This window comes from Quercus lobata, chromosome 3 (assembly GCF_001633185.2).
Source record: "Quercus lobata isolate SW786 chromosome 3, ValleyOak3.0 Primary Assembly, whole genome shotgun sequence".
NCBI classification, from domain to species: Eukaryota; Viridiplantae; Streptophyta; class Magnoliopsida; order Fagales; family Fagaceae; genus Quercus; species Quercus lobata.
The window spans coordinates 7,956,138-7,969,344 of record NC_044906.1 but is presented as its reverse complement, the minus strand read 5'-3'; the positions used below and the strand labels follow the sequence as shown (position 1 = coordinate 7,969,344).

At 32.7% G+C, this 13,207-nt stretch overlaps 2 protein-coding genes across 2 annotated transcripts; both read right to left on the bottom strand.

The window, feature by feature from the left end:
* Nucleotides 1-1,180: 1,180 nt before the first annotated feature.
* On the bottom strand, nt 1,181-2,694 carry LOC115980229. Its single transcript, XM_031102504.1, has 3 exons — nt 2,630-2,694; nt 1,736-2,465; nt 1,181-1,514 (listed from the first exon to the last, which is right to left on the bottom strand). The coding sequence occupies exons 2-3, from the start codon at nt 2,449-2,451 to the stop codon at nt 1,181-1,183; spliced, it is 1,050 nt and encodes a 349-aa protein (XP_030958364.1). The 5' UTR covers nt 2,452-2,465; nt 2,630-2,694.
* Nucleotides 2,695-11,362: 8,668 nt separating this feature from the next.
* LOC115980228 lies at nt 11,363-12,811 on the bottom strand. Its single transcript, XM_031102503.1, has one exon. The coding sequence runs from the start codon at nt 12,809-12,811 to the stop codon at nt 11,363-11,365; it is 1,449 nt and encodes a 482-aa protein (XP_030958363.1).
* Nucleotides 12,812-13,207: the final 396 nt, after the last annotated feature.

Below are 13,207 nucleotides of genomic sequence, written 5' to 3'. Positions count from 1 at the left end.
AAATATGTAATACATATATTATATAAATAAGATAATTATCGGATCTAATTACAATATCATTTTTATACTGTTGTATGTAAAATTATGATATTTATTTATTTATTTTTATTTTCTGAAAAGATAGTGTTATATCCACAACATTTTCACAACAAACCTTAAGTTGTAGGTTATAAAAATATTGTAAAAGTATTGATATACTTTAATTGTTGTGAAAATGTTATAAAAATGTTATAAACGTAATGTTTCTTTTTCTAAAACAATTGTGAAAATAAAGAGAAATTAATTTAATTGAATATAATTATTGGATTTAATGGAATTTCAATAGATTAAAAAGAAAATCTAATTACAAAGTTTACGTTCGTATTTTATATTATCATATGGATAAAATTATGATATTTTCTGAAACAATTGGAAAAAAGAAAAGAAATTTAATTTTCATTGATTTTTGTGTTGACAGGTTTACGGGCAGAAAAAAGAATATAGAGCCAGAGTGGGATTAGCCATATATTCAAGGGATAGACTGCAATTAAATCACTATAACCAATTAAATAGCGGCAACATTGTTGTATTTTTAACAGGTGTGTGGTGTTTACCGAATCAATGACTTAAAAAAATATTTAAAAAAAAAGTCTACATGGACCAGCATCGCTTTTTTGGCTAGAAATGTCGTTGGTTAGCTACGATAAAATATGTTCTCCGACTCTGACAGGATGCGAAAAATTACTAAATAATAACTTGAAAAAGATACTTCTTTATTGATAATAAGGACAATTTTCCATATGGATGCAAAGAAGAGAAGATAAATACATCATTTTCACATTTAGCTTACACACGAGTCGTGAAAATTGATATTACACGTGGCACATGCATAGGCTATATCATGGCAAGGATTACCACACCTGTTACAATGACGAAAGCCGTCCTTAGTCTCCTGAACAATAGTAAGGGGATGTTGGTGGACGGTGGATATATAAGTGCTCCCGAACTTAATATTTCTGTGGTCTCCCCATGAGTAATACGAAGGCTTTTCAAAAATACATTTGAGATGAGCAGAATAACTACATTCTTTACAATAGTAGAACCAATGTTTTGGATGGTCTCGTTCTTCCTCACAAATATCGCAATAATATTCATCTGAGTCATCTTCAATAATATAACTAAGGATAAATGGGTGCTCATGTTATTTATACTTTACGGTGTGTGGTAATGCAGCACATCCAAAATCCAAAGTAAATTCACATTTAGTACAACGAAAGATTCTTCCTTTAGAATTACAAGCACTACACTCCTCATCATTAGTTGTGCTAGAGAAGATTAGGGGGTGCTCGTGACCAATGTGAGTTAACGTGTCTAATTCTGAGATCAAACTACATGAGACATCAAGGACAAAATCGCATTTGTGGCAGTTGTAGATAAAGCCATTACTTTGAAACTGACAAGCATGACATCTATACCACCGGAATTGAGGTCTACTTAGTTCAAGGGTGAGGGGGGTGTTGGTGAAGTGGGTGTTGCTTTATATGAGATAATTCTGCATAGGATTTGTGAAGAACAAAACTACATTGAGTACAACTATAAAATGGAGGGAAGATAGACAGTACACATCCGTCACATATTTCGTAGTTCTGAAGCTCATCAATGAGCTGTAAGTCATGATCATGATACAAATGTTTGATTTCTATTGGTACTATAATTTTGTCCTCTCCCACCTTGGTTTTTTTGACTATAAGATAACTCAGTAGGCTCCTCGCCTTTAGATTCCTGCATAAAATTTTCATCTATGCCATTCTCGTCCGTAGCGCAATCAAGGTGGGCAACGTAATCACAACTAGAGCAATAATAAACTCCATAATTTGTATCCACCTTTTTGACACAGACTTGGCAAAGTCGGTGCTTAGAGTAATTGTCCTTAAGAGAGTAGGTAAGATTTAGAGGGTGCTTGTGCCGAATATGTTTGAGCATGCGTGGTAAGGAGGCACATGTGCAGTGGACCCAAAATCCACAGATGCCACATAGGTAAGGCATGCCCATGCCTTCTTTACCACAAAAATCACAAGTGAATGAGATCAACTTTCGGAAGTGGGTCAATGGGTGGTCATGAGTTTCAGCTCCCGGGATGAACCGTAGTGAAGCACATTTAATATCAAGGTTAAATTTGCAGTGCGTGCAGTTGTAAACAAACCATTTGCAAGGTAAGTTGCAGACACTGCACGTGCAAGTCTTCCCATCATATGGTGGTGTTTTGTGGAGAATGAGAGGGTGTTTGCTGTGTATAGGGTGCTGCAACTCGCGGGGTAGTTCGGCACATGAGGGATGAAGGTCGAAGTCACACTTTCTGCAACTGTAGCGTGAACTCTTTATGCTTTCATTGCACCCATCACACGTAAAACCACTCGCTGTGACTGCGCTAAAGATCAGAGGATGATCATCGCTGAAGTGTTGAAGCTCCATTTCTCTCTGTTCCTCTGTCTCATACACACACAGCTAATTTATCTACATGACTTAAAAGTAATGGATGCTTTGCTTTGTCTATTGGAATTGATAGTTGTGTGTGTTTTGCTTTTAATATGAATAGGTGTTCCATACATATGGGATAAAAAAGTACTAAAAGATTATCTTAGATACTCACTTGGAAATTGAATGCTCTGAGAAAGTACAACTCTCCGCACACTTCAATAGAACACACCCTTTAGCTACTCCCTGCACTAAAAAAAGATGATAATCTTCAAATGAAAATAAGCTCGGATCTCTTAATTAACTGAAAGAAATTGAAGCAGAAGCAAAGTAAAAATGCTCGCTACCTCATCATAAATTCATATAGAAAAGTAACAACAAAATCTTATTCCATTTCTCACTTTTATAATACAACAAAATCTTATTCCATTTCTCACTTTTATAATACAACAAAATCTACCTTCCTAAAAATAAAAATCAAGAAATACTCACGTAATAACAAGAACTTGGTTTGTCTTCAAAACCTCGTTGGTCCGTTTGGTTGTGTGAGTTTATAAGTTGCGTAGATTTATATTTAAAATTTCACCGGTAGAGTCTAGAAAGCTTAAAAGAGCGTGATGGAATGAACAAATTAATATGTAATGAAATAGAAATGAAAAAGAAAAGAAAAGAAAAAAAGAATCAAATGACCTCTTTCTTTTCATGGATGTTCAGTGTAAAATAAAGGAATAAAAAAAGAAAAAAACATAGAAATTTATTATCATTATATATTCCTTGATATTATTTGTTCAAATCCGGATGTTTCAACATTTAAGTAATAACCAAAAAAGTTACCATGGTTTTTGAGTGAAGTTGTGGTGTGTCTTTATATTAGAACCCATTTTCCTCTCTCTTGTGTGTGTGTTTGTTTCTCAAAAAAAAAAAAAAAGGGTAATTGTCCCACATTGCGTAAGAGAGTGTGTTATGTGTACTATAACTTACCCCACTCTCCCTTAAAAGTTATCATGACTTTTGAGTAGAGTTGTGGTGTGCTTTTGTGTTATAATGCATTTCCCTTTCCCTTGTGTGTGTGTGTTTGTTTCTAAAAAAAAAGGGTAATTGTCCCAAATTGCGTAAGAATGTGTTATGTGTACTATAACTTGCCCCACCCTTCCTTAAAAGTTACCATGACTTTTGAGTGAAGTTGTGGTGTATTTTTGTGTTAGAACCCTTTTCACTCTCTCTTGTGTGTGTGTGTTTGTTTCTAAAAAAAAAAAAAGAATGGGTAATTGTCCCACATTGCTTAAGAGAGTATGTTGTATGTAGTATAACTTGCTCCACTCTTCCTTAAAAGTTACCATGACTTTTGAGTGGAGTTATGGTGTGTTTTTGTGTTAGAACCCATTTCATTCTTCCTTATGTGTGTGTGTGTGTTTGTTTCTCAAAAAAAAAAAAAAAAAAAAAGTAATAACCAAAAAATAATTAAGAAATTTCATTATTACGTTGATATGACACTAATCAGATTTAATGATATGTTAATTTTTAGACTTCGTTTTAAAATTAGCAGTACCATTAATATTTTTCATAAAAATTTGAAGTGTAGAATATTTAAATTTTTTGTTTCTTCGCTATTATTATCTCCAAAATAAGGAAACAATATGTCATTCACATCCATTTGTTTCTTTTTAGATTACTTCAATCTGATTCTCAAAAAAAGAAAAAAATTACTTCAATATATCCAAACCCTTTGTAATTACTCTGTAACTTTCTGAGGATCAACAATTAAATGTCCATTATGGTTTCATTAAATTATGTAAAAAATTTAACCAAAAAAAAATGACAAAGAAATAATAAAGCAACCATATTGTTACCACTTCATTTATATTTGAGATGATGAACACCATTATGGAAAGAGTAATTGCTTAGGAGGGACGAAAGCAAGGAATCCTTCTTTCGTTTGGGGGGAAAGAAAACCAACTCAAGGAAAAATGGAATGGGTATGAGACAACTCTTTCTGCCTATCAATTGAGACAAAAGTTATCCTTTTATCCTCACATTTTATTCATTTATTTTTAAATTATACAAACTAATGTATTAATTTTTAAACACAAAACAAAAAAAAAATTACTTAAGAATATTTTTTATTATGTTGTTGATAAATAATATTAACCTTTTAAAGAGGATTAACCAGCTCATGAATTTGAACTTCAAAAAGACGAGCGGTAGTGAGACACATTTGATATCAAAGTCAAGTTTATAGAAGAGGTAATGATAAACAAACCGTTTGCAAGGTAAATTGTAGAAACTGCAGGTGCAAGTCCCCTCATCATATGGTTGAAAGTGGTGGATGCTTTGCTTTTGTCTATTGCACTAGATAGTTGTGTGTGTTTTGCTTTTAATTGATTAGGTGGTGTTCTATATGTATGTGAATAAATAAGTATTAATAGATTATCTTGGATACTCACCTGGAAAATGAACTCTTCGAAAAAGTACAACTTTTTATACACTTCAACAAAATGCTACCAACAGCTGCAATTAAAAAAGACGATCATCTTCAAATGAAACTGGGCTTGGATCTCTCAATTTAGTGAAAAAAATTGGAAAATAAGAAAAGAAAAATGCCCACTAAGTCATCATAAATTTTAATTTCAAAATAGCAATGAAACCGTATTGTATTTCAATTCTATAATACAAAACAAGCTATTGTTTTATTTAAAATAATAACAGCAAGCAATACTTACGTAGGAATTGAACAAGAACTTGGATTTGGCTTCAAAGCTTCGTTTGTCAAGCTACCAATTGTTGGCTCTCCAAAAATATATAACCATTGATTCGTTTGGTTGCATGAATAATTTATGTTGGGTAGATCAATATTTATAGTACCATTGATTCCTTTTTTTCTTTTGATTTCAAAATGGAATTTGGATAGGGTAAAGGAGTGGGAAGGAATGAAAAAATTTACATGCAAATTTGGTGATCTCTTTCTTTCTTTGGATGTTAAATGCAAAGGAGAGAGAGAAAGAGAGAGAGAGAGAGAGGAATTTAATATCATCTTTGTTCTTTATTTTTTATTTGTGCTTTAGTTGAATGGGGGTAAACATCTAATTTTGACTTATTTAATAAGTATGTACTATTTTGCCCACACGCAATACAAAAAGAGTGATTTTATGTTCAATGCAAATTTTACTACATATATGTCAAATATGTATCCAAGAAAAAAAAATTATTTTAATCCGAACACAGTTATGTGATAAATTGATGTATCATTTTTGTAATATATATATATATATATATCTTAATTAAGTTGTTAATGTGTTATCTAGGATATCCATTGTTATGTTAATATATAAAACTTTTATAATGAAATTTGTTGTGCCTTTGGCATTTTCCATAAAAAATTGTGGGTGGAAGTGGAACAAATTTAACCATTCCATTCCTTTTGCTATTATAAGTTTATGACTTTCAAAATAAAGAAACAATAAGTCATTTTCTTTCTATATTCCTTTCATCCAAACACTATGCAAAGAGTTGATAGCTCTGACTTTATAAGGATCAACAACGTTCTTTACAAATTCATTTATTTATGATTATACTATTATGTCAAAAAATTAACAATAACATGACTCAATAAAAAGTAAAGCAAACATAGTAAAATTTTCCTATACGATGATGAACACCAATATAGGTTGAGATAAATTTATGCTCGAGAGGGGAGAAAGCGAGGAATCCTTCTTTTGTTTGAAAAAATAAAAACAACAAAGGAACAAATGGAATTGAACATCTCCTTCACTTGATCAATTGAGACAAAGTTATTCTTTTATTCTTATTTTTATTCATGTTCATCAATATAAGATGAGATAAATTTAAGCTTGAGAGGAGTGAAAGTAAGGAATCCTTCTTTTGTTTGAAGCAAAAACAACAAAGGAACAAATGGAATTGAACACCTCCTTCACTTGATTAATTGAGACAAAGTTATTCTTTTTTCCTTATTTTTTATTTATTATAATTTTCTTAAACTCTGAATATGGAGATTATCTTAAGCCATTTTATTCCAATCTATTCCATTTCAATTTAATATTTCCTTTCCTCTCTAAACTCCCAAACAAATTTAAAAGAAGGAAAGAAAAAAGAAAATTATGGTGGGGTCATGGGTTTGTGAGTAGGTACACTAGTTTTATATTCTTTTCTTTCCTTCAATTATTGGCATTTTACTTTTTTCATTTCTTTACTTTATACTATTATCTCTCGGATTCTCAATCCTGGGAGGGGAGAGGGGGGGGGGGTGTTTCTTTTCTATTTCTTTAAATCCCTTGATTTTATGGTTTCGAGTATCACAAAAGTACATACTTCTAGGAATTCTCAAGTAAGACCATCTTACCGTGAAACACACATAGTGACAACGACTTAATAAAAAGTACTAGTAAAAATCATTGACGATAAAGACAAAATTGTGTTAAAATTGGTGATTTGTAGGGAAATGACACTGGGATAAAATTTTTTTTTTAAAAAAAATCATCACCTTAGGCCATAATTGAAGCCACTTTTTGGGTATAATCCTTAAAATTTAGAATAAGGTTTCGTTTATTTTGAAATGTCTCTTAGAGATAGTAGTTTTTAATTCTATAATTATCTCAATATTGTTCTTGGTTAAATTTACTATTTTGCCACCTCATATTGTGATTAGCACAAATTAAGATTTGGTGGGCGTTTTCCTAGCCGCCCTAGGTTTTTATTTTACTATTTAAACATGTTCTAGCCTCTAAGACATTTATAGTTTATTCTCATTTATAGTTATTAGATTAATAAAATTTATAGTTTATTCTCATTTTCTCTAGTGGATTTTAGACATTATCACATTGTGGATTCCAGGTTATTTTTCCTGAAGTAAACGTGTTTTGATTTTCATAGGTTTTTTGCTACATTAGTTCTTTAATTTACATTTCAAAATTTTCATGTTAACCCTTCATATTTGATTTGTTTTTATATTGGTTCTTTATGTTTCAAAATTTTTATTTTAACCCTTTATTTTTTATTTAGTTTTCTGTTTGGTCTCTTACATTTCACAATTTTGATATTCATGAAGGGCTAAAATGAAGGACCCAAAAAAAAAAAAAAAAAATTTGAAAGGGAAAAGGCCAAAAAAGAAAAAGAAAAAAAGTATCAATAATGAAATGAAAATTTAAAATTGTAGAGGGCTAAAATGATAATAACCTCGAAAATGGAAAACACGAGTTTACAGTTAAATCTGCTTACCAGGTGGCTCTTCGACTAAGGCAGAAGGTAGATGCTGAACACTCCAGGGCTCAAGAAGACGGACGAAGGTGGAAAATGAATGTGCCCCCAAAGATTAAGACTTTTATATGGAGAGCTTGCTCCAATATCCTCCCTACTCGGGATAATCTTCCACCAACGGAAAAAACAGGTGGACCGTGGATGCTTGCTGGTAATGCCAACAACAACCAGAAACTTGTGCTCACCCTATACGGGAATGTCCTTTCGCTCCAAATGTTTGGGCATTGGTGAAGGGGAAAGTGCAGAAATGCAGCAATGAAGTCCAGGATTTCTTTCATCTGTTCGGTGTGATGGCAGAAAAGCTGACTAAAAGGGAACTAGAACAATGGGCAGTTCTGTCTTGTGCAATTTGGAATGCAAGAAACAAGTTCTATTTTGAGAAAACTCAAGCACAGCCAAAGGGAATCCTGGAAGGGGCTTTGGCAGTTTTGGAGACATATCAACAGGGATGGAGTCAGGAATTTTTATTTGAGGGGCTAAGTTGTAACTCTAATATATTTATTAAGACAACCCCACATACACATATACATACACTTTTTTATTATATACACACTTTTTTATTTGATAAGTTATATATATACACACACCAAACAACAACAACAAAAAGAACTTAGTAATTTCAATCAAAATTATGTTTGGTGGTGATCTTACATTAAATAAAATTCATTTTTACTATTTTTATAGTGAAATTCTTAAAAAATTTCACTTTCGATACAAATTATCAAATTTTATACTAAAGTAAGTAAAAAATATTTCAATTGAACTAATGAAATTTTCAAAAATATGAATGATCCAAAACTTAGAGTAGAGGAATAAGTTAGGTTTCAAACATATTTGAAACTATCTTGCTCTAACTCATTGTGTAGTAACTAAAGAGACATTTCATGTATAGTTTTAGTGATATTGTTTTTTTAATGAGTCAATGACTTGTTAATTGCCACATAACTGATTGAAAAAGATATAGACTCAAATATGTTTGGTGTCAAATTTTATCAAATATTTAACAGATATAAGAGCATATTTTACAAAAAAAATAAATTTGTGAAAAATAATATTATGTCTCTATAATTATTAGACCAATTTTTTTTTAAGAGCATCAATGGACTAAATCAAATATTTGGAGGGGCCAACTCTTATCTTTTAGACTAAATTTTGAAAATATTAAAATAATTATATATATTTTAAAAAATTTCTAAATTTTGGGAGGGCCATGGCCCCCACCCTTACACATAGCTACGGCCCTGCATATCAGCGTGTTTCAGCCACTCAAGAGAGCTCTTAGGCCTTGTGTTTTCTTTTCTTTTCTTTTTTTTGCTTGGAATTGTTATTTTTTATTGTGTTCCTGCTTTTACTGAGACATGCACAGTTTGATGCAAGTCCTTGTTTTTATACGTGTTTTCTTTACATCAATAAAGTTTCTATCTTCAATCTCCAAAAAAAAAAAAAAAAAAATGCAATATAAATGAAGAAAATTTATTCAATAACCCGTGTTTAGTTCAAACAGGCATATAACGCAGGCCGATAGAATAATTCCTAAATCAACTTGGGTAATATGAGCATCAGAATCTCTTTCATTAATTAAACCTTGGCTGAAATTTCCAAATAATAGAACTTGATTTTATTGCATCAAGACCATATATATTACAAAAGATTGAAATACAAAAGCAAATTGCGTAGGCAAAGTAGTATTTCATCCCCACCAAAAACTTACACCTTGAAACATACTTATTACAAAAGTGAGACTATAAAATATGCAAAGCAGTAAAACATCTTAGCCTCTGTAGCCTAAAATGTCTTCCCCTGAGGACCTCTCTTCAGCAACGATAATCACCTTATGCTGCCTCTTCTTCTCCTCAGAAAACTTTGGCACTGTGATCTCCAAAACACCACCTTGAAGATGTGCCTTTACAATATCGTCACTTTAAGTTACACTTTTAGTTCATTTTTTGCATGTACGTGCATACGGATGTGTGGATTAGTGTGTGTAATAAACACTACTCTTAACTAATATCCGGTGGTTTTGCTTTTGTAAGATTGTTGCTTGCTTTATTTTATGGGTTGGGTTGGCTACTTGGCTTATGTCTGTTGACGAACGCAGAGGGGTTGGGTTGACTTTTTATAGGTTTGTGTGTTTGATTTTTTGGATTGTTCTTGATATTGACGTGAAAAGAAGTGTGAAACAGTCGAGAGAGAAATTTGGTCGCATGGCCTGGAGAAAGAGTGGTACGTCTTTAAAATGTGATGGAATACATATCTGAATTGGAGAAAGACACATGAAACTTTCAAATAAAGGAATGACACTGCCTCTGTTTAAAGACGATACTTTCTTCTCCTTTTATTTTCTAAATTCAGGAGTCTGTACAAATATCATACATAGATTTTAACATGAATGACAGGCTCTATTGGCACTTTCGATTTGAACAATTAACCTCCTGCAGTTTATAACAAATTAGACCTTTTATACAAGTCTTTTCTGTTAAATACTAACGATTGAATCATATGATTTATAAATAATTTTTTATCATCATCAATAATTTCGGAATGCTATTATTACTTTATAATAATTATGTGATTAATCCTTTAGGCTTTAATAGAAAATATTAATAGAAGGTGATTTGTCAAAATCAAATGTCGTATAGGGTTAAGTCTTTAAATCCATAATCTAAGGACTAAATTAACACGTCAAAAGTGCAAGGATGATATTTGTAAAATACTCTTAAATTTAATCCAAATGGGAGTTATATTTAATTGGCATAATAGTTAATTATAAGAGAAGTCTGATACAAAAAACTGAGATAATTAAAGTAAACTTGTTTCAGCAGGAAAAGGATTCCACCCATGCATAACGAACTTCTAATTTACAAAGCTTGTGAGATGTTAATTGCAAATATGGTGAAACATGATTTGTACGTTGTACCACTTGAGTATATATGCAGAGCTATGCTGAATTCTCGCAAGTTTATGAAAAGCTGGAAACAAAAAATGTTCCTTTATTGGTGATCCGATTTTCACCAATAGTCTTGTGGATTCGTAACCTCAACATGTATATGTGCATCAATTTGTGATGGGTATCATAGTCGCACTTGAAAAACATATGATATAATCAGTGGACACAGGAAAAGCATTAATTGGAAATATCACTTTTTAGACGAATTTGGGATGTGTAAGATGTAGATAAGATATGATTACTGCAGTCTCAATGTCTCATCTTCAGCCTTCTAAGAAAACATGTACAGATGTACTGCATGGAGTCCTATTGATAGAAGCGTTGCAGACTTGCAGTTTAGCTGTTTGAAATGCTACTTCTTCATCAATGGAACAATTCATTTTTAAATTTCAATTTTAACTATGAATATGGCAGCTGGACGATATATAGGCACTGACATGCATCATTCTCTGCAGCACACAGATACTACAGGGCCATATACAGAGAAAGCTTATAACATTTATGATATTTGATTTCTCATAAGTACAGCAGGGAAATTGAGAAGAGTGATATTATAAACCACCTCAGCCAATAAAATAAGAACAAGATTGACTGGTATAATTTTTATGTAGACAAGGAAAAATTTATATGCTGAGAAAAGAAGTCAAATAGAAAGTGTATATAGCACTAGCCATGTGGCAGTATCCGTCCTTAAGGGCGAAAGTCAATTATATCATTCTCCCACCTTGCAAAACAATTCTGGTGAATATTGAAGTTACATGAGGTGCATTCATAAACCAATGCATCACAAGGTTTACTACATTCATCACATAGAAGTTGGTCCTTAGTCTCACGAACAAGAGTGAGGGGATGCTGATGGAAGGAATATGTGCAAGTGACCCCAAACTTGATATTTCGAAAGTCTTCTTCATCATTTTTGGCATATCCAAAAATACAATGGGGATGAGCAGGATAATCGCAATCTGCACAATAGTAAAACCAATTCTTTGCATCTCGTTCTTCTTCACAAATATCACAATAATATTCACCCGAGTCATCTTCAACAGTATAACATAGGGTAAAGAGGTGTTCGTGTTGTTCATACTTCACAGTGAGTGGTAATGTAGCACATTTAAAATTTAGGATAAATTCACATCTACTACAGCGAAAGATTTCACCCTTAGAATTACAAGCACTGCACTTTCCTGTAGATGTTGAGCTAGAAAGGATAAGGGGATGCTTGTGACCATCATGTTTAAGCGTCTCATATATCAAACTACATGAGACATCAAGTGAAAAATTGCATGCATCGCACACATAGGTAAAGCCATTACTTAAACATAAACAAGCATCACACATACTGAGCTTTGGTCTCCTTAGCCATAAGACGAGTGGGTGCTGGTGAAGTGGGTGTTGTGTTTTAGTAGGTAATTCTACACAAGATTTGTGAAGAAAGAAGTTACATTGAGCACAACTATAAAATGGTGGGAAAAATATAGGCCGTATACACCCGTCACATATTTCATAGTTCTCAAGCTCTTTAATAAGTTTTAAGTCATGCTCATGATTGAAATGTTTGATTTCTACGGCCATTTCAATTTTGTCCTCTCCCTCGGTTCTTTTAACAATATAAGACAATTCTTTGGTAAATTCATCAAGACTTGAATCTTCGTATTCCAACATAATTATAATTGACTCAATAGGATCCTTACCTTTCAATTTCCGCATAAATGTTTCATCCATGTCTTTCTTGATCGTAGCACAATCAAGGTGGGCAACATAATCGCATCTCGAACAATAATAAACCCCGTGGTTTGTGTCCACCATTTGAACACAAAGACGACAAAATCTTTGCTTGGAATCGTCAGCCTTAAGAGAGTTGATGAAGTTGAGAGGGTGCTTATGCCGTATATGTTTGACCATGCGTGGCAAGGAAGCACAATTGTGGTGGACCCAAAATCCACAGTTTCTGCCACATAGGTAGGGCATGCTGTTGCCATCTTTACCACAACAATCGCAAATGAAGGAGATCGACTTCCCAAAGAGGGTTAATGGGTGGTCATGAATTTGACTTTCAATGGTGGGCGGTAGAAAAGCACATTTGATGTCAAGGTCAAATTTGCAAAGGGAACAATGGTAAACAAACCATTTGCAAGTCATATTGCAGCAACTACATGTGCAAGTGTCCCCATCATATGGAGGCTTTTGGTGAAGTTTGAGACGGTGTTCGCTGTGTATAGCGAGCTGCAACTCAAGGGGTAATTTGAAACATGACTCATGAAGGTGGAAGTTACATTGATTGCAACTGTAGCGTGGTGAACGCCTTATGCGTTCACCGCATCCCTTACACACACGAGCGAATATAGCGCCATTATAGAAGGTAAGAGGATGAATATGGCTGAAGTGTGGATACTGCTGACGCCCACCGAATAATACCAACATAACTATAATATTCAAAATTTAGGGGTCAAATCCATATTTTTATATGCATAAACATTAAATATTTGAAAATATATATGATATTGAACAAAAAAAAATTTCAAAATTTCGGGGGCC